Source organism: Rutidosis leptorrhynchoides, chromosome 7 (genome assembly GCF_046630445.1).
Source record: "Rutidosis leptorrhynchoides isolate AG116_Rl617_1_P2 chromosome 7, CSIRO_AGI_Rlap_v1, whole genome shotgun sequence".
In the NCBI taxonomy this organism is placed as follows: Eukaryota; Viridiplantae; Streptophyta; class Magnoliopsida; order Asterales; family Asteraceae; genus Rutidosis; species Rutidosis leptorrhynchoides.
The window spans coordinates 300315568-300336054 of NC_092339.1; the positions used below are offsets into that span (position 1 = coordinate 300315568).

General features: G+C 36.6%; 1 protein-coding gene across 1 annotated transcript; it reads left to right on the plus strand.

The window, feature by feature from the left end:
- Positions 1–12327: 12327 nt before the first annotated feature.
- On the plus strand, positions 12328–13763 carry LOC139860106 (uncharacterized mitochondrial protein AtMg00810-like). Its single transcript, XM_071848880.1, has 3 exons — positions 12328–12447; positions 12747–12973; positions 13061–13763. Exons 1-3 carry the CDS (start codon positions 12328–12330, stop codon positions 13761–13763), a joined length of 1050 nt encoding a protein of 349 aa, XP_071704981.1.
- Positions 13764–20487: the final 6724 nt, after the last annotated feature.

A 20487-nucleotide genomic window follows, 5' to 3' on the forward strand; every position in this document is an offset into this window, starting at 1 on the left:
CTAACTCTTGTCTATTTTACAGTTTAAAAACACAAAATGGATAGACAACCCAATATTTTAAGAGACCTACCCGGAGACATGATTGATGAAATCTTGTCTAGAGTCGGTCAGAATTCCTCGGCACAACTATTTAAGGCGAGATCAGTTTGTAAGACATTCGAAGAACGTTCCAAGAATGTCTTGGTTTATAAGAGACTTTCGTTTGAAAGATGGGGGATATCACATTGGGAAACCCATAAGTTACGACGTGTTTACTTTGACACATATATTGCGGGGAACCCAAATGCTATTTTACGCAACGGGTTAAGAAATTATTTTGACTCAATGTATCCGAATATAGAACTTCATGATTTAGAAAAAGCGGCTAACATGCAACATAAAGAAGCATGCTATGCTTACGGGTTAGTAATGTTCGCTTCTCACCAAAGTGAGAAAAAGAACAGGCTACAGCTATTAAACAAAACGTTCCCACAAGTGACGGAGTCGGTAATTGGGATAAGAAATGAGGTTTTTAGGTTATTACGAGACTGTTGGTCATTATGTAACCCTCGTCCCTTTGACGACATTACAACACGCTGTCTTATCAACGGCCATAATGGTTATGTTCCACAAGACCAAGGATGGGAAGTAGTCCTAGTAAAACCAGAATGCATGACTTGTTTCTGGACGTATGAATTACGTGTCTTTATTGCCTTTGCTGAACGACTTGTGTACTAGCTAGAATTATCTTCACAACTATCTTGTATCAAAGTTATTGTGTGCTATATTTCATGCTTTATGTAAAATAAGCGGTATTGTAAGTTTGTAAAATATTGTATAAAAGTTTGAACGCGAAATATTATTATAATCAGTTTTTCATATAGAATTGTAGTAGTTGAATTGTATATTAGCTACTAAGTATGAACTTAACGGGTAGGTACTACCCGAATTTAAACTTATAAAACGCTAATATGAAGAAAAAGCTTTTATAAATGAGTTCATATTATGCTACGAAATACTATTAACTACTCTTAATATTCTGTATGATTAACTTGTTCCATTTGACTATTTTGAAGGAAATGGCACCGACTACTCGACACACCGTGAATATGAATAAAGAGGAATTCCGTACTTTTCTAGCTTCAAACATAGCCACAGTACAGGCTGCGCTACATACCAACAATAACCTTGGATCTAGCAGTACAGGAAATCGTGTAGGATGCACCTACAAAGAATTCACTGCCTGCAAACCTTTGGAATTTGATGGAACCGAAGGACCGATCGGTTTGAAACGGTGGACCGAGAAGGTCGAATCAGTGTTTGCCATAAGTAAGTGTACTGAAGAGGACAAAGTGAAGTACGCTACGCATACCTTCACAGGTTCTACGTTAACATGGTGGAATACCTATCTAGAGCAAGTGGGACAAGATGATGCTTACGCACTACCGTGGTCAGCATTCAAGCACTTGATGAACGAGAAGTACCGCCCCAGAACCGAGGTCAATAAGCTCAAGATAGAACTTAGAGGGTTACGAACCCAAGGATTTGATATTACCACGTGCGAAAGACGATTCACAGAATTGTGCCTATTGTGTCCGGGAGCGTTCGAAGATGAGGAAGAGAAGATCGACGCGTTTGTGAAAGGATTACCGGAAAGAATCCAAGAAGATATAAGTTCACACGAGCCCGCCTCCATACAACAGGCATGTAGAATGGCTCACAAACTAGTGAACCAGATTTAGGAAAGAATTAAAGAACAGACGGCTGAAGAGGCCAATGCGAAGCAAGTCAAAAGAAAGTGGGAGGAAAACGGTGATAAGAATCACCAATACAACAACAACAGCAATTACAATAATAATCGCAACAATTATCCCAACAATCGCAACATCAATCGCAACTACAACATACGGCCCAACAACAACAACAACAATAACAGCAACTACAACAATCGTCCCAACAACAATAACAATCGCAACAACAACAACAATCAGAAGCAGCTATGCCAAAGGTGTGAAAAGTATCACTCGGGGTTTTGCACCAAATTTTGCAACAAGTGTAAAAGAAATGGTCATAGCGCGGTGAAGTGTGAGGTCTACGGACCAGGGGTTAACAGAACGAAAGGAACAAATGGTGTTAGAACGAGTAATGGCGGAGCAAGTAGTGTCGGAGTAAGTTATGCCAATGTAGTTTGTTATAAATGTGGAAAACCGGGCCACATTATTAGAAATTTCCCGAACCAGGAGAACACGAATGGACAAGGCCGCGGAAGAGTTTTCAATATTAATGCGGCAGAGGCACAGGAAGACCCGGAGCTTGTTACGGGTACGTTTCTTATTGACAATAAATCTGCTTACGTTTTATTTGATTCGGGTGCGGATAGAAGCTATATGAGTAGAGATTTTTGTGCTAAATTAAGTTGTCCATTGATGCCGTTGGATAGTAAATTTTTACTCGAATTAGCAAATGGTAAATTAATTTCAGCAGATAATATATGTCGGAATCGAGAAATTAAACTGGTTAGCGAAACATTTAAGATTGACTTGATACCAGTAGAGTTAGGGAGTTTTGATGTGATAATCAGTATGGACTGGTTGAAAGAAGTGAAAGCAGAGATCGTTTGTTACAAAAATGCAATTCGCATTATACGAGAAAAAGGAAAACCCTTAATGGTGTACGGAGAAAAGGGCAACATGAAGCTACATCTTATTAGTAATTTGAAGGCACAAAAACTAATAAGAAAAGGTTGCTATGCTGTTCTAGCACACGTCGAGAAAGTACAAACTGAAGAAAAGAGCATCAACGATGTTCCCGTCGCAAAAGAATTTCCCGATGTATTTCCGAAAGAATTACCGGGATTACCCCCACATCGATCCGTTGAATTTCAAATAGATCTTGTACCAGGAGCTGCACCAATAGCTCGTGCTCCTTATAGACTCGCACCCAACGAGATGAAAGAACTGCAAAGCCAATTACAAGAACTTTTAGAGCGTGGTTTCATTCGACCAAGCACATCACCGTGGGGAGCTCCTGTTTTGTTTGTCAAGAAGAAAGATGGTACATTCAGGTTGTGTATCGACTACCGAGAGTTGAACAAACTTACCATCAAGAACCGCTACCCACTACCGAGAATCGACGACTTATTTGATCAACTACAAGGCTCGTCTGTTTATTCAAAGATTGACTTACGTTCCGGGTATCATCAAATGCGGGTGAAAGAAGATGATATTCCAAATACTGCTTTCAGAACACGTTACAGTCATTACGAGTTTATGGTCATGCCGTTTGGTTTAACTAATGCACCAGCTGTGTTCATGGACCTTATGAACCGAGTGTGTGGACCACACCTTAACAAGTTTGTCATTGTTTTCATTGATGACATACTTATTTACTCAAAGAATGACCAAGAACACGGTGAACATTTGAGAAAGGTGTTAGAAGTATTGAGGAAGGAAGAATTGTACGCTAAATTTTCAAAGTATGAATTTTGGTTGGAAGAAGTTCAATTCCTCGGTCACATAGTGAACAAAAAAGGTATTAAGGTGGATCCGGCAAAGATAGAAACTGTTAAAAAGTGGGAAACCCCGAAAACTCCGAAACACATACGCCAGTTTTTAGGACTAGCTGGTTACTACTGAAGGTTCATCCAAGACTTTTCCAGAATAGCAAAACCCTTGACTGCATTAACGCATAAAGGGAAGAAATTTGAATGGAAGGATGAATAAGAGAAAGCGTTTCAGTTATTGAAGAAAAATCTAACTACGGCACCTATATTGTCATTGCCTGAAGGGAATGATGATTTTGTGATTTATTGTGACGCATCAAAGCAAGGTCTCGATTGTGTATTAATGCAACGAACGAAGGTGATTGCTTATGCGTCTAGATAATTGAAGATTCACGAGTAAAATTATACGATGCATGATTTGGAATTAGGCGTAGTTGTTTTTGCATTAAACACTTGGAGGCACTACTTATATGGGGTCAAAAGTATTATATATACCGACCACAAAAGTCTTCAACACATATTTAATCAGAAACAACTGAATATGAGGCAGCGTAGGTGGATTGAATTGTTGAATGATTACGACTTTGAGATTCGTTACCACCCGGGGAAGGCAAATGTGGTAGCCGACGCCTTGAGCAGAAAGGACAGAGAACCCATTCGAGTAAAATCTATGAATATAATGATTCACACTAACCTTATTACTCAAATAAAGGAGGCGCAACAAGGAGTTTTAAAAGAGGGAAATTTAAAGGATGAAATACCCAAAGGATCGGAGAAGCATCTTAATATTCGGGAAGACGGAACCCGGTATAGGGCTGAAAGAATTTGGGTACCAAAATTTGGAGATATGAGAGAAATGGTACTTAGAGAAGCTCATAAAACCATATACTCAATACATCCTGGAACGGGGAAGATGTACAAGGATCTTAAGAAACATTTTTGGTGGCCAGGTATGAAAGCCGATATTGCTAAATACGTAGGAGAATGTTTGACGTGTTCTAAGGTCAAAGCTGAGCATCAGAAACCATCAGGTCTACTTCAACAACCCAAAATCCCGGAATGGAAATGGGAAAACATTTCCATAGATTTCATCACTAAATTGCCAAGGACTGCAAGTGGTTTTGATACTATTTGGGTAATAGTTGATCGTCTCACCAAATCAGCACACTTCCTGCCAATAAGAGAAGATGACAAGATGGAGAAGTTAGCACGACTGTATTTGAAGGAAGTCGTCTCCAGACATGGAATACCAATCTATATTATCTCTGATAGGGATGGCAAATTTATTTCAAGATTCTGGCAGACATTACAGCAAGCATTAGGAACTCGTCTAGACATGAGTACTGCCTATCATCCACAAACTGATGGGCAGAGTGAAAGGACGATACAAACGCTTGAAGACATGCTACGAGCATGTGTTATTGATTTCAGAAACAGTTGGGATCGACATCTACCGTTAGCAGAATTTTTCTACAACAACAGCTACCATTCAAGCATTGAGATGGCGCCGTTTGAAGCACTTTATGGTAGAAAGTGCAGGTCTCCGATTTGTTGGAGTGAAGTGGGGGATAGACAGATTACGGGTCCGGAGATAATACAAGAAACTACCGAGAAGATCATCCAAATTCAACAACGGTTGAAAACCGCCCAAAGTCGACAAAAGAGCTACGCTGACATTAAAAGAAAAGATATAGAATTTGAAATTGGAGAGATGGTCATGCTTAAAGTTGCACCTTGGAAAGGCGTTGTTCGATTTGGTAAACGAGGGAAATTAAATCCAAGGTATATTGGACCATTCAAGATTATTGATCGTGTCGGACCAGTAGCTTACCGACTTGAGTTACCTCAACAACTCGCGGCTGTACATAACACTTTCCACGTCTCAAATTTGAAGAAATGTTTTGCTAAAGAAGATCTCACTATTCCGTTAGATGAAATCCAAATCAACGAAAAACTTCAATTTATCGAAGAACCCGTCGAAATAATGGATCATGAGGTTAAAAGACTTAAGCAAAACAAGATACCAATTGTTAAGGTTCGATGGAATGCTCGTAGAGGACCCGAGTTCACCTGGGAACGAGAAGATCAGATGAAGAAGAAATATCCGCATTTATTTCCAGAAGATACGTCAACACCTCCAACTGCTTAAAATTTCGGGACGAAATTTATTTAACGGGTAGGTACTGTAGTGACCCGAAATTTTCCATGTTTATATATATATATATTAAATGAAATTGTTATTTACATGATTAAGTGTTTCCAACATGTTAAGCAATCAAACTTGTTAAGACTTGATTAATTGAAATAGGTTTCATATAGACAATTGACCACCCAAGTTGACCAGTGATTCACGAACGTTAAAACTTGTAAAAACTATACGATGACATATATATGGTTATATATATAGTTAACGTGATTTTATTATAAGTATGTATCTCATTAGGTATTTTAACAATGAGTTATATACATAAAAATGAGACTATTAGTTTAAGAAACTCGAAAACGATATATATAACGATTATCGTTATAACAACGTCTTACTAGGTACATATGAATCATATTAAGATATTGATACACTTGGTTAATTATGTTAAATGATAAGTAAATATATTATTAAGTGTATTAATAATGAAATACATATGTAAAAATAAGACTACTAACTTAATGATTTCGAAAAGAGACATATATGTAACGATTATCGTTGTAACGACATTTAACTGTATATACATCATACTAAGATATATTATATATCATAATATCATGATAATATAACAATTTAACATCTCATTCGTTATAATAAACAATGGGTTAACAACATTCAACAAGATCGTTAACCTAAAGGTTTCAAAACAACATTTACATGTAACGACTAACGATGACTTAACGACTTAGTTAAAATGTATATACATGTAGTGTTTTAATATGTATTCATACACTTTTGAAAGACTTCAAGACACTTATCAAAATACTTCAACTTAACAAAAATGCTTACAATTACATCCTCGTTCAGTTTCATCAACAATTCTACTCATATGCACCCGTATTCATACTCGTACAATACACAGCTTTTAGATGTATGTACTATTGATATATACACTCCAATAATCAGCTCTTAGCAGCCCCTGTGAGTCACCTAACACATGTGGGAATCATCATTTGGCAACTAGCATGAAATATTTCATAAAATTACAAAAATATGAGTAATCATTCATGACTTATTTACATGAAAACAAAATTACATATCCTTTATATCTAATCCATACACCAACGACCAAAAACACCTACAAACACTTTCATTCTTCAATTTTCTTCATCTAATTGATCTCTCTCAAGTTCTATCTTCAAGTTCTAAGTGTTCTTCATAAATTCCAAAAGTTCTAGTTTCATAAAATCAAGAATACTTCCAAGATTGCAAGCTTACTTCCAAGTTTTCTAAATCCATTCCAAGTAATCATCCAAGATCAAGAAACCTTTGTTACTTATAGTAGGTTATCTTTCTAATACAAGGTAATAATCATATTCAAAGTTTAATTCAATTTCTATAACTATAACAATCTTATTTCGAGTGGAAATCTTACTTGAAATTGTTTTCGTGTCATGATTCTGCTTCAAGAACTTTCAAGCCATCCAAGGATCCTTTGAAGCTAGATCTGTTTTTCTCATTTCCAGTAGGTTTATCCAAGGAACTTGAGGTAGTAATGATATTCATAACATCATTCTATTCATACATATAAAGCTATCTTATTCGAAGGTTTAAACTTGTAATCACTAGAACATAGTTTAGTTAATTCTAAACTTGTTCGCAAATAAAAGTTAATCCTTCTAACTTGACTTTTAAAATCAAATAAACACATGTTCTATATCTATATGATATGCTAACTTAATGATTTAAAACCTGAAAACACGAAAAACACCGTAAAACCGGATTTACGCCGTCGTAGTAACACCGCGGGCTGTTTTGGGTTAGTTAATTAAAAACTATGATAAACTTTGATTTAAAAGTTGTTATTCTGGGTAAATGATTTTTATTATGAACATGAAACTATATCCAAAAATTATGGTTAAACTCAAAGTGGAAGTATGTTTTCTAAAATGGTCATCTAGACGTCGTTCTTTCGACTGAAATGACTACCTTTGCAAAAACGACTTGTAACTTATTTTTCTGACTATAAACCTATACTTTTTCTATTTAGATTCATAAAATAGAGTTCAATATGAAACCATAGCAATTTGATTCATTCAAAACGGATTTAAAATGAAGAAGTTATGGGTAAAACAAGATTGGATAATTTTTCTCATTTTAGCTACGTGAAAATTGGTAACAAATCTATTCCAACCATAACTTAATCAACTTGTATTGTATATTATGTAATCTTGAGATACCATATACACGTATACAATGTTTCGACCTATCATGTTGACACATCTATATATATTTCGGAACAACCATAGACACTCTATATGTGAATGTCGGAGTTAGTTATACAGGGTTGAGGTTGATTCCAAAATATATATAGTTTGAGTTGTGATCAATACTGAGATACGTATACACTGGGTCGTGGATTGATTCAAGATAATATTTATCGATTTATTTCTGTACATCTAACTATGGACAACTAGTTGTAGGTTACTAAAGAGGACAGCTGACTTAATAAACTTAAAACATCAAAATATATTAAAAGTGTTGTAAATATATTTTGAACATACTTTGATATATATGTATATATTGTTATAGGTTCGTGAATCAACCAGTGGCCAAGTCTTACTTCCCGACGAAGTAAAAAACTGTGAAAGTGAGTTATAGTCCCACTTTTAAAATCTAATATTTTTGGGATGAGAATACATGCAGGTTTTATAAATGATTTACAAAATAGACACAAGTACGTGAAACTACATTCTATGGTTGAATTATCGAAATCGAATATGCCCCTTTTTATTAAGTCTGGTAATCTATTAATTAGGGAACAGACACCCTAATTGACGCGAATCCTAAAGATAGATCTATTGGGCCTAACAAACCCCATCCAAAGTACCGGATGCTTTAGCACTTCGAAATTTATATCATATCCGAAGGGTGTCCCGGAATGATGGGGATATTCTTATATATGCATCTTGTTAATGTCGGTTACCAGGTGTTCACCATATGAATGATTTTTATCTCTATGTATGGGATGTGTATTGAAATATGAAATCTTGTGGTCTATTGTTACGATTTGATATATATAGGTTAAACCTATAACTCACCAACATTTTTGTTGACGTTTAAAGCATGTTTATTCTCAGGTGAATACTAAGAGCTTCCGCTGTTGCATACTAAAATAAGGACAAGATTTGGAGTCCATGTTTGTATGATATTGTGTAAAAACTGCATTCAAGAAACTGATTTTGATGTAACATATTTGTATTGTAAACCATTATGTAATGGTCGTGTGTAAACAAGATATTTTAGATTATCATTATTTGATAATCTACGTAAAGCTTTTTAAACCTTTATTTATGAAATAACGTCTCATATAGAGGTCAAAACCTCGTAACGAAATCAATTAATATGGAACGTTTTTAATCAATAAGAACGGGACATTTCATATACACCCCCAAAGTGACCGCTATATCGATATTAGCAGGGAGTGTACAGCCGGCGATCCGTTCGTAGAGCTTTTGGCTAGTTGCCGACATCTCAACCGGTCGCTTTGCTTTGTTACCGGTGATCAGGGCGAAGATTCTCAAGTGCGGTTCCCTGGATGGCAGGTTGCGACAGGGAGTGTTTGTATGCTGGCGGCGCAGCCTACACAAGGAGCTCGTTCAACCATGTGTTTGCGGCAGCCTCGGTGACACCCTCACTTACCGCACCGATGTTTAACATTGGGCTAGTTTTCAGAATGTCTAGAGTTTACGATTGTTGCTTCTCTGCTTGATTATTATCGTTCAGCATGGACTTTAGGTTTTCGATCATTTGTTTCTCGACGTTGGCTGAGATCATTTTGGTGATCATGTTGGTGTCGTTGTGAGAGGATCCGATGCCGCTTGAACCACCAGTTTTAAGACCAAGAGTTCTGAGCTTCAACCTATCTCCACCGAGTGGTAATCCCTCGTGTGTATGCTCATCGTCGTCGGAGACATTCATCTCGTGTCCCGACGCGTCACCAGAGTGAATGTGAGCGATTGATTGCTTTTGAGGTTGAGGTGGTTCCATCAGTGGTGAGCTTCCTTTGTTTAGAGGTGGTTGAACATCGTCGTTTGTTCCTTTCTTGCTTGCTGTTTCGCTACTTGGTTTCACTGTGTTGTTCGTACCTTTAGGTGGCGCCATTTGATGAAACCAAAATCGTCTAGTGTGAATAGATTTCGGGTTTGAGTGCTTGAATTGGGAAAAAGAGTAGATCGAATGTTTTAACTCCAATAATTGTGCAAACCCCAATTTGGAATCTGGATTCCAAGGGCGTAAAACAATCGATTGAATTAACCTTATTCGATCGGAATCGAATAAGTTAATATCTTAGTGTGAATTGGCTCCGATGGTGATCGGAGTGCTGATCATAATTAAGCTAACGACTGGAGTAATGCTATCATAATTGATTTGGGCAGAGTAACATTAATGCATCCAGTGTTGTGTGATTGGTGATCTTGCTCACATATTTATAGATGTTTAGGAGGGGATGGTGACGTGGCACGTCCCTTTCATGGTTATAACGAACTTTGCTAATTTCGAGGGATGGCGTGGCACCTGTCCTTTTCATGGGAATAACATATCCTAACAAACTTCCCTAGATTCGCGGGCTGGCGTGGCATGCAACTTGCTTGCATGCTTGTTCCGTTGTCAGGTACTCGTTCCGGGATAAAGTGTCCGCTCCGGGACAATGTACTTTCTCCGGGACATCGTGCTTGTCCCGGGAGAGTATCCTTGTGTCGGATTTCAATGCCGTGACGATACTGACGGCATGTTGGTTCGGGGAAGGCATCACGGTGCTCTTAGTCTAGCCGGGAAGGTTTTGCTTTCTATTTGTTCCAAGTGTTTCTTCACGGTTATAGTTATCATGACTGGCTTCATGATGCCGGTTACGTGTATGTCATCCGAGCTCTCAGTCTAGCCATTCACCCGGCGTGGTAAAGTTACTGAGATGTCGTCAGATAAGGGTTCGTATTCCGGGACGTGCGGTGCCGGGTAGGATCTTTGCCGAGATGCTTGCTTGTTTTTGAGACGGATCGTTATGCGTATCATTACAAATATACTTAAGTCCATTTCAAATAACCATGATACTCGTTCTATTTTTGTTATTTTTGTTGGTAACGGTTCCTCAATTCCTGTATTGACTACCGGGCACACCGACTTACCAAACCCTTATCGCCCACTTCATTTACACAATGTTCTTATCACACCTACAGTAATTAAGAATCTTATATATGTTCATAAATTTACTACTGATAATCAATGTTCTATTGACTTTGACCCTTTTGGTTTTATGTGAAGGATTATCGCACCCGTCAACCTCTAATCCGATGTGACAACACTGGACCTCTATATCCCGTGACACAATCTACTTCTCAAGTCTTTACTACATCTAGCTCATCACTTTGGCACCAACGTCTTGGCCATCCCGGTGACCAAGTGTTACAATATTTAATTTCTCGTCAATTTATTTCTTGCAATAAAGATAAGTCACGTGTATTATGCCAACCATGTCATCTTGGTAAACACGTTCGGCTTCCATTTAGCACTTCTGATTGTATGTTCTCCATTTGATATTATACACTCTGATGTTTGGACTTCACCCATTGCTAGCATGAGTGGTTTCAAATATTATGTTGTTTTTCTTGATCATTATACACATTACTTGTGGGTTTATCCTTTGCGTCACAAATCTGATGTTTTTAAGAAGTTTATACATTTCACATCATTTGTAGAAAATCAATTCAAGTGTACTATAAAGTCATTTCAACGTAACAATGGTGGTGAATATGATTACACTGTATTTCATGATTTATTTTGCCAAACACGGCATCCGTTTTCGTTTTTCGTGCCCGCACACATCTCAACAAAACGGAAAATCTGAAAGAATTCTTCGGACTATTAACAACACTATTCGTACACTCTTGTTTCATGCAAGTCTTCCTCCCACTTATTGGGCGGAAGCATTACATATGTCATGCCATTTCCTTAACATCCTACCATCATCCGTCATTCAAAATGACACCTCTCATTTCCATCTTTTTCGCCAACACCCAACCTACACTCATTTGCATGTCTTTGGATGCTTATGTTTCCCCCCACCTAAACACTGCCCACAAACCTGCCCCACGATCCACACCGTGTATATTCCTCGTTATCCATCTGATCATCGTGGTTTTCGTTGTCTTAACCTCTCTAATCGTAAAATTATCATTTCTCGTCATGTCGTGTTTGACAAGACTGTCTTTGCTTATGGTTCGGTCACTCCAACCTAGTCCCCATCCTATGAGTTTCTAGACTCTCTTTCCCCTTCTTTTCATACATCATTTCAGCCTACCTCACCGGTGCAGTCCTCAGATCTCCTGTACTCATCACACAGAGACACACCTACTACTTCACCTTCCGCTACCTCAACGAGTAACTCACCTACTATCACCCCATCCACATCTTGATCACCTCCAATACCACACCCTATGATGACCCGTAGCAAACACGAGATTATTAAACCCGTTACTCGCCTTAACTTGCACACTACTACCCCTTCACCTGTGCCCCGATCATATTTACAGGCTCTTAAGGATCTTCACTGGCATTAAGCCATGGATGAGGAATATCATGCCCTTATTTCTAATGACACTTAGGTAGTTGTTCCACGCCCTCCTGGCCTAATGTGGTTCGTTCAATGTGGCTATTTAAGCAGAAGTTTCATGTTGATGGTTCTTTGGCTAGGTACAAAGCCCGGTTGGTTGCTAATGGTAAAAGCCAACAGATTGGCATTGATTCTAATGAGACTTTTAGCCCGGTTTTCAAACCAACAACTATTCGTACCGTTTTAAGTTTGGCTGTCTCTCGTCATTGACCCATTCATTAACTTGAAGTAAAGAACGCCTTTCTTCATGGTGACTTACATGAGACAGTTTATATGCACCAACCACCTGGATACCGTGATACTAGATTTCCTGACTATGTTTGCCGCTTACAGCGCTCCTTATGTGGCCTAAAACAGGCACCACGCGCTTGGTACCAACGGTTTGCTTATTTGTTCTGAAACAGGGTTTTCAGCACAGTCGATGTGACTCATCTTTATTTGTATATCATCAGGGTTCTTCTACAGCATATCTTCTTCTATATGTCGATGACATTATCCTCACTGCATCATCCACTTCGTTACTGCACACCATTATTGGTCAGCTTAGTAGAGAGTTTTCTATGACTTATTTGGGGTCCCTTAACTATTTTCTTGGCATTTCTGCTACTCGCAGCTCTACAGACATGTTTCTATCTCAGCAGAAATATGCTATAGACATCTTACAGCGTGCAGACATGATGTAGGGCAAACCTTGTCGCACGCCCGCTGACACACAGTCCAAATTGGACGACACCAGTCCTCCTGTTGCCGATCTCACCTTATACAGGAGTCTTGCAGGAGCTCTTCAGTATCTCACATTCACACGCCCTGACATCTCCTACGCGGTTCAGCAGATATGTCTCTTCATGCATGATCCACGCGAGCCACATTTTCTTGCTCTCAAGCGCATTTTGCGCTACATTCGTGGAACACTTGATTATGGGCTACAGATACATGTCTCATCCACAGATGGCCTTGTTGCATATTCTGACGCTAATTGGGCTAGATGTCCAACTACACGTCGTTCGACATCTAGTTATTGTGTTTTTCTTGGTGAAAATCTTTTATCATGGTCATCAAAGCGTCAACAGGTTATATCGAGATCTAGTGCTGAGACCGAATATCGTGGCGTTGCCAACTCCGTTGCTGAGACATGTTGGCTACACAATCTTCTTAGAGAGCTTCACACTTCACCGTCAAATGCCACTATTGTTTATTGTGACAACATTAGCTCTGTATACATGACATCTAATCCAGTACAACATCAACGGACGAAGCACATTGAGATTGATATTCACTTTGTTCGTGATCAGGTTGCTTTGGGTAACGTTCGTGTTTTACATGTTCCCTCTACATCTCGATATGCGGATATCTTCACCAAAGGTCTTCCAACGTCCCTCTTCACTGATTTTCGATCCAGTTTGAACGTCCAGATTTCTCCTCCCGATAAAACTGCGGGGATGTTAGGTTATGTATTCTCTTGTAGTTAGATTGTATATTATTAGCCCATAGCCTTTTTATGTATATGGCCCATTGTAGCCCATTATGTATCGATATATTATGATCAATGAATACATATCGATTCATGGGAAAAATATCACTAAACAAAATTAACTAATAAACATTAACTAAACTAAACGGTTGAAAATATCGATTATTCACAGTGTTTAGTATGAGTATGAAGATGTTTTTCATTCATGTATGCCCCACCCTGTTTTTTAGAAATGAACACTTCTCGAAGGACATAGTGGACATAATGTACAACCGTATAATATCCATTTTCATCTAACAAGAAGGCTGTACTCAAAGTGACTTTAATTAAGAGAGTAGTATCTTTCAAAATTATTTCATGTTTTGTACAGTACTACATATATAATATATAATAAGAATGAATGTTAAAGACCGTATATTCTGACAAGATTTAGAGATATTGTTCGAATATATAATACAACAACAACAACAATAACAAAACCCAATACCACATGAGTGGTGTATGGGGGAGGAGATATGTAGGCAATCCTTCCCCTATCCGAGAATAAAGACAAGTCATTTCTCCACCCAGAGTGAAACACTCTCAAAAGTAGAGAAAGGCATCCCTCTCTTTATTCAACGGATAAAGAGATTGCTTCCGATAGGACCTCCGGCCTTTAAGTAGGAAAAAGTTTAAAAAAAAATACTAAAACAAAAATAATAATAGACACCATGAAAATGGTAGAATCAAATTTCCATGGGTTTTAAATCTTGTCTGGAATTTAATTTAGGCTCTAAGTGTCATTGACTTAGCGGTATCGTGGTAACTCTTTCAATCATGAAGTTGAGAGTTCAAATCCTAAGTGTAATATGCGTGTGAATTTGACTTTCAATAATAATAATAACCTATGAAAAGGACAAGTTACATTTATAACTTGCAATGATCTTAATTGCTTAACTTGGATCAACACGACTGAAATCAAGCTGGACACAATTCAACCTAAAAGCTACTATCTCCGTCTCATTCTAATAGGGCAGTATTCCATTTTAGACTATCTCATTCTGATAGTCCACTTCCATAAATAGAAAGGAAAGAAGATATTTCATTGGTGGATCTGGAGAGAGAAGATATTTCATTGGTGGAGAAATGAAGTTAGTGGGATTTTCTAATACTGAGTGTTTTTTGTCTGTGAACTATTGGAATGAGACGGAGGGAGTATTAAATTAGAACAAGCCTTGAAATTGAACTGAAACTCTTCTAATTGAATAATTACAATTAGTTACAAGAGAATAGAGAAGTCTTTACAGTTGTCGAAAAGATGAACTACAATTACAATTGAGCTAACTATTTAACAACATAATTTGAAACACTTGAGGTGGGAAAAAAATAGTTCATCCTCGCATTTAACCCCAACCGCTTTCAATCGGGTTAAAAATCATGTTAGTCTCGTTAACATGATTCGCTGCCGAAGAACCCTCCATCATCCTAGCATTCACCAATTGCCTTATCAAGAAAACCTTAATCAAAGAAGATGGCTTTTCATACATGTTAGATAACGCCGCAATCAATCCCGAAGTTGTGGTTTAACCCACAATGTTGTAAGCAACGTTCTTGGCCAGAGAAAAACGAACAACTCCTAGGGCTTGCCTATCCAACAAATCCCACGCACTTTGCTCCATATCTTCCGATTTAACCCCCAATAAAGGTTGATAAAGCTTCATTTGATAAAAAACATCTTCAATTTGTATATTCCAAAAGCTACATGTCATAACCCGACCTTAACTATAAGGACGAATACAACAACATATGATTTCATCGCGAGGTATTGACCTCTATATGCGACGTTTTTCAAAAACTGCATTCGTTTTTACAATACAAACCATAGCTTTTATTACAAATATAAGGTATAAACAACATAATAATGATTATCGTTTAGCGATAATCTTAGCCTTACAAACTTTACATGTGATGATAACAACATGATTTCCAACGTATTTTACATTACAAATTCTCCGATATGCAGTTTTATTTTTGACACAAATATGCATACTCAAGATCTTGCTAAATTCAACATGTTGCAGCAGAAGCTTTTAGTTATCACCTGAGAATAAACATGCTTAAAACGTCAACATAAAGTTGGTGAGATATAGGTTTAATGCCGGCAGCGTTATAAATATAGACCACAAGATTTCATATATAAACGTTTTAATAAAAATATTCTAAGTTGTTGAGCACTTGATAACCATACTTAACATTTAATCAACGTCGCATATTCCCTTTATTATGAAATCTTACTACACCTTACCAAGTGTAGTCACCGAAACGAAGTACTGTGCAACCGTTGAATACTGGTCGTCCAGTCCGGTTGGGGTTGTCAGGCCCGATAGATCTATCAACAGGATTCGCGTTTACAATACCTCATGTAAATAGTAGTTACCAAGTTACAGGGAAGTATGCCAGTGGTACAACTCAACGTAGAATATATATTTTTAATCACTTGTGTCCATAACGTAAATAATAAAATGCATGTATTCTCATCCCGAAATATTTAGAGTTTAAAAGTGGGACTATATACTCACTTTTGCCTTGAAGGTATTTAACTCGACTTGGTCTCCGATAGATATCACAAACCTAACCATATATATAATATATCAACATATTTTCTTTTCAAGTAATCGTTATATATATATATATATATATATATATATATATATATATATATATATATATATATATATATATATATATATATATATATATACATACTTATAATACTTTTAATATTTTCTTAGTCCATAGTTAGCAGTCCGATGTTAGTGGTCCACAATTAGTTGCTCAATAAAATAAATAAAGACCCCATCGTATTCGTGTTGATCAGAATTAATCTCGACCCATGGTACCATGTTGTCAAATGACGTGTTGCGTACATAAAGTACCGTGTTGTCAAATGACGTGTTGCGTACAATCATGAGGTCTTATGATTAATCTTCTCGTGTTGTTTACGGGTGCTCCTGAAATATATAAAATCAAATCATAAGTAATTATATATAAAATATCATATTAATTAGAAAAGATATGATTAATTTACTTTTTCTCCAAATATTTTCGTAGCTAAACTAGCTTCGGATACCCAATCTTGTTTTAGTCGTAGTTTCTTCATTACAACTCCGTTTTTGTTGGTTCAACTTGCCACTTCCTTGGATCGAGTCAAATTTTAAGAATATGAACTGAAAATACCTTAGTTTGTATTCGAAATCACAGGTTATAGGTCAAACTTTGGTGAAACTTATGAAAGTGATCATTTTCCATCATAAAAACAACATTTAATGATCATTTTTCTAAAAATACTTACACTTTGAGTTAAACAATGAAATTTTTATGTGTTAATATATTCATAAGAAATATCATTTTTCCAGAACATGAACTTCCAATTCAATGTTCAAGATGGTTTTTAATTATCCAACCCAAAACAGCCCCCGGTTGCACTCCGACGACGTAGATTCAGTTTTTAAGGTGTTCTTTGTAAAACCAAGTTATATCTTGTTAAGTTAGCATATCATTATGATATATTACAGGTCTTGAAGTATTTTAAAAGTTAATTTAGAAGGATCTATTTAATTTGCAAACAAGTTTGAAATCATTCAAACTATGTTCTTGTTGTTAAAATTTTACAACATAAAATAAGATAGCTATGTAAATATGAATCGAATAAGGTTATGAATAAGGTTACTACATCAAGTTACTTGGACAAAGTTACTGTAAGAGATAAGAAAAAGTCTTGGAATCAAAGAGTGGTGGAGTTAGATCAAAAGGTTGGAAGTATACTTCTTCAAATGGGTGGTTATTTTGATATGTTCTTGAAAGAGTTTTCTTATGGTGTTTAAGGCTTGTAATTGAAGCTAAATGATGGGGAAAATGCTTGGAGATGATCAAGTATGAAGTTAGGAGTATTTTGAGAGAGAAATGAGGGTGTAGGTATGAGAAAATGGAGTGAAGAAATGGTGTTCATTCATAAAAACGTTTTTAGTTTATAAAGAAAGAAAAGGATTCCTAATTTTGTTTTCTTACTAATAATTCATGCTACTTGACAAATTATAGTTACCTCATATCTAGGACAGTAATAATATTGATTAGGATGTTGATTTGATGTGTATATACCAATAGTAAATACGTATAGAAGCTGGGTATGATACAGGTACATATACCCTAGATATACGTATAGAAATCTTGAGGAAACGGAATGAGAATTCAAATATAGCTATCTTTTGTGAATATACTTATATTGTTTTATGTATTTAAGTCCTTAAAAAGTGATTAAATACATTATATATACGATACATGTATAAGCATTATAGGTTATAAGTATATATATCAAAGAATGTTACGTATAGTTATCGTTTTGAAAACTTAAGTTAGTAGTTTCAAAATATACTTATAACTCATTGTCATTAGTACACAATGAGATGTTAAACCATCCTTAGATCATGTTAAATATATATAAATACATATATATACACAAACGTATAATTATCGTATGTTATATAGTTCGTGATATCATCGGTCAAATTGGACGGTCAAACGTTGTGTAAAACTCTTTTCAAAAACACAAGTCTCAACAATTTGGATTGCTTATCATGTTGGTAAGGTTTAATTTATGTAAATATTAATCTCATAAGTATAAAACGATTGGAAAAATCCGGGTCGTTACAGTACCTACCCGTTAAATAAATTTCGTCCCGAAATTTTAAAGTTATACCTATTTTATGTTGTCGGGAAACAAATGTGGGTACTTTTGTTTCATCTGATCCTCTCATTCCCAAGTAAACTCGGGACCCCTTTGAGCATTCCAACGAACCTTAACGATTGGTATGTTGCTCTGCTTGAGTTGTTTAACTTCACGGTCCATGATTTCGACTGGTTCTTCTATGAATTGTAGTTTCTCGTCGACTTGGATTTCTTCAAGAAGAATGGTGAGATCTTCCTTTGCAAGACATTTCTTGAGGTTTGAGACATGAAATGAATTATGTACTCCGGCGAGTTGTTGTGGTAACTTGAGTCGATAAGCTACCGGTCCGATGTGTTCGATGATCTTGAACGGGCCTACATACCTTGGGTTCAGTTTACCTCTTTTTCCAAAACGTATTACACCTTTCTAAGGTAACACCTTTAGCATAACCATGTCACCAATCTGAAACTCTAATGGTTTCCTTCGGACATCGGCGTAGCTCTTTTGGCGACTACGGGCTGTTTTCAATCTCTCCTTGATTTGTACTATCTTCTCAGTAGTTTCATGTATGATATCGGGACCAGTTAATTGTCGATCTCCTACTTCATTCCAATAGATAGGGGATCTACACTTCCTTCCATATAGTGCTTCGAATGGTGCAGCTTTAATGCTCGCATGATAACTATTATTATACGAGAATTATGCTAATGGTAGATACTTATCACATCCGTTTCCAAAATCGATCACACATGCCCTGAGCATGTCTTCAAGAGTCTGAATTGTTCTTTCACTCTGCCCGTCAGTTTGTGGATGATATGCGGTGCTCATATCCAAACGAGTTCCCAGGGCCTCCTGTAGTGATTGCCAAAACTTTGATGTAAATCTACTATCACGATCGGATATAATGGAAATCGGTATTCCATGCCTTGAAATAATTTCCTTTATGTATAATCGTAATAGTTTCTCCATTCTATCCGTTTCCTTTATAGGCAAGAAATGTGCAGATTTGGTGAGACGATCAACTATTACCCAAATGGTGTCATAACCCCAGGCAGTCTTAGGTAACTTTGTGATGAAATCCATGGTAATACCATCCCATTTCCATTCTGGGATTTCTGGTTGTTGAAGTAACCCTGACGGCTTCTAGTGTTCTGCTTTAACTTTGGAACAAGTTAAACATTTCCCAACATATGTTGCAATGTCTGTCTTTAAATTAGGCCACCAATAATGCGTCTTAAGATCTTGATACATCTTTCCAACTCCAGGATGTATCGAGTATCTTGTCTTATGTGCCTCGTTCAATATCAACTTCCTTAATCCACCCAATTTTGGTACCCAAATACGGTTTGCAAAATATCGAATTCTGTCTTCCCGTATAACGAGTTGTTTCCCATACTTCTTTATTATTTCATTTAATATGTTTTCTTTAGTAAGAGCTTGATGTGGTAGCGGAGGGGTACGTGATAGTACTATATTTTACTACGAAATACGTTACAAATTACACAAGTTTTAATTATTTATTTAGAGAATGGATATACCTAAACCTTGCTACAACACTATAGGCAGTGTACCTAATCGTAGAGTAGTATAGTTTTTAGTAAGTCCGGTTCGTTCCACAGGGAGCGGGCTTATTGCACACTATATTTTTAAACAACTATATTTGTACAAAATATATATAATTATATATAATAATATATAAAAGGGGGTTTACCGTTTAATGACCGGTTTGTCGATTTATATTTTAAGTGAAGCGTATAGTAAATGACGATATTTAAATAACAATATAAAATAAATAACAATAATTGAAATGACAATAAATAAAAGTACGAGGAAAAATGAAATAAAATATATTATGCTTAATTAAACTTCCGTAACCATGATGGTTGACGTGTTGATTTTAGTTTTATGCCCATGGGTTAATTGTCCTTTGTTCTGGATTATTTAATATGTCCGTCTGGTTTTTGTCCATAACAGTCCATCGGTCATAAATATAAAATGCGAGTGTCCTCATCAAATT

Excerpts from the sequence above, each read along its gene's own strand:
- LOC139860106 (XM_071848880.1), top strand. The coding sequence starts at position 12,328 with ATGTGGCTATTTAAGCAGAAGTTTCATGTTGATGGTTCTTTGGCTAGG. Across the intron at positions 12,448-12,746 it reads CTAATGAGACTTTTAGCCCG|GGTTCTTCTACAGCATATCT; the intron begins GTTTTCAAACCA and ends GTATATCATCAG. Across the intron at positions 12,974-13,060 it reads TTACAGCGTGCAGACATGAT|GAGTCTTGCAGGAGCTCTTC; the intron begins GTAGGGCAAACC and ends CACCTTATACAG.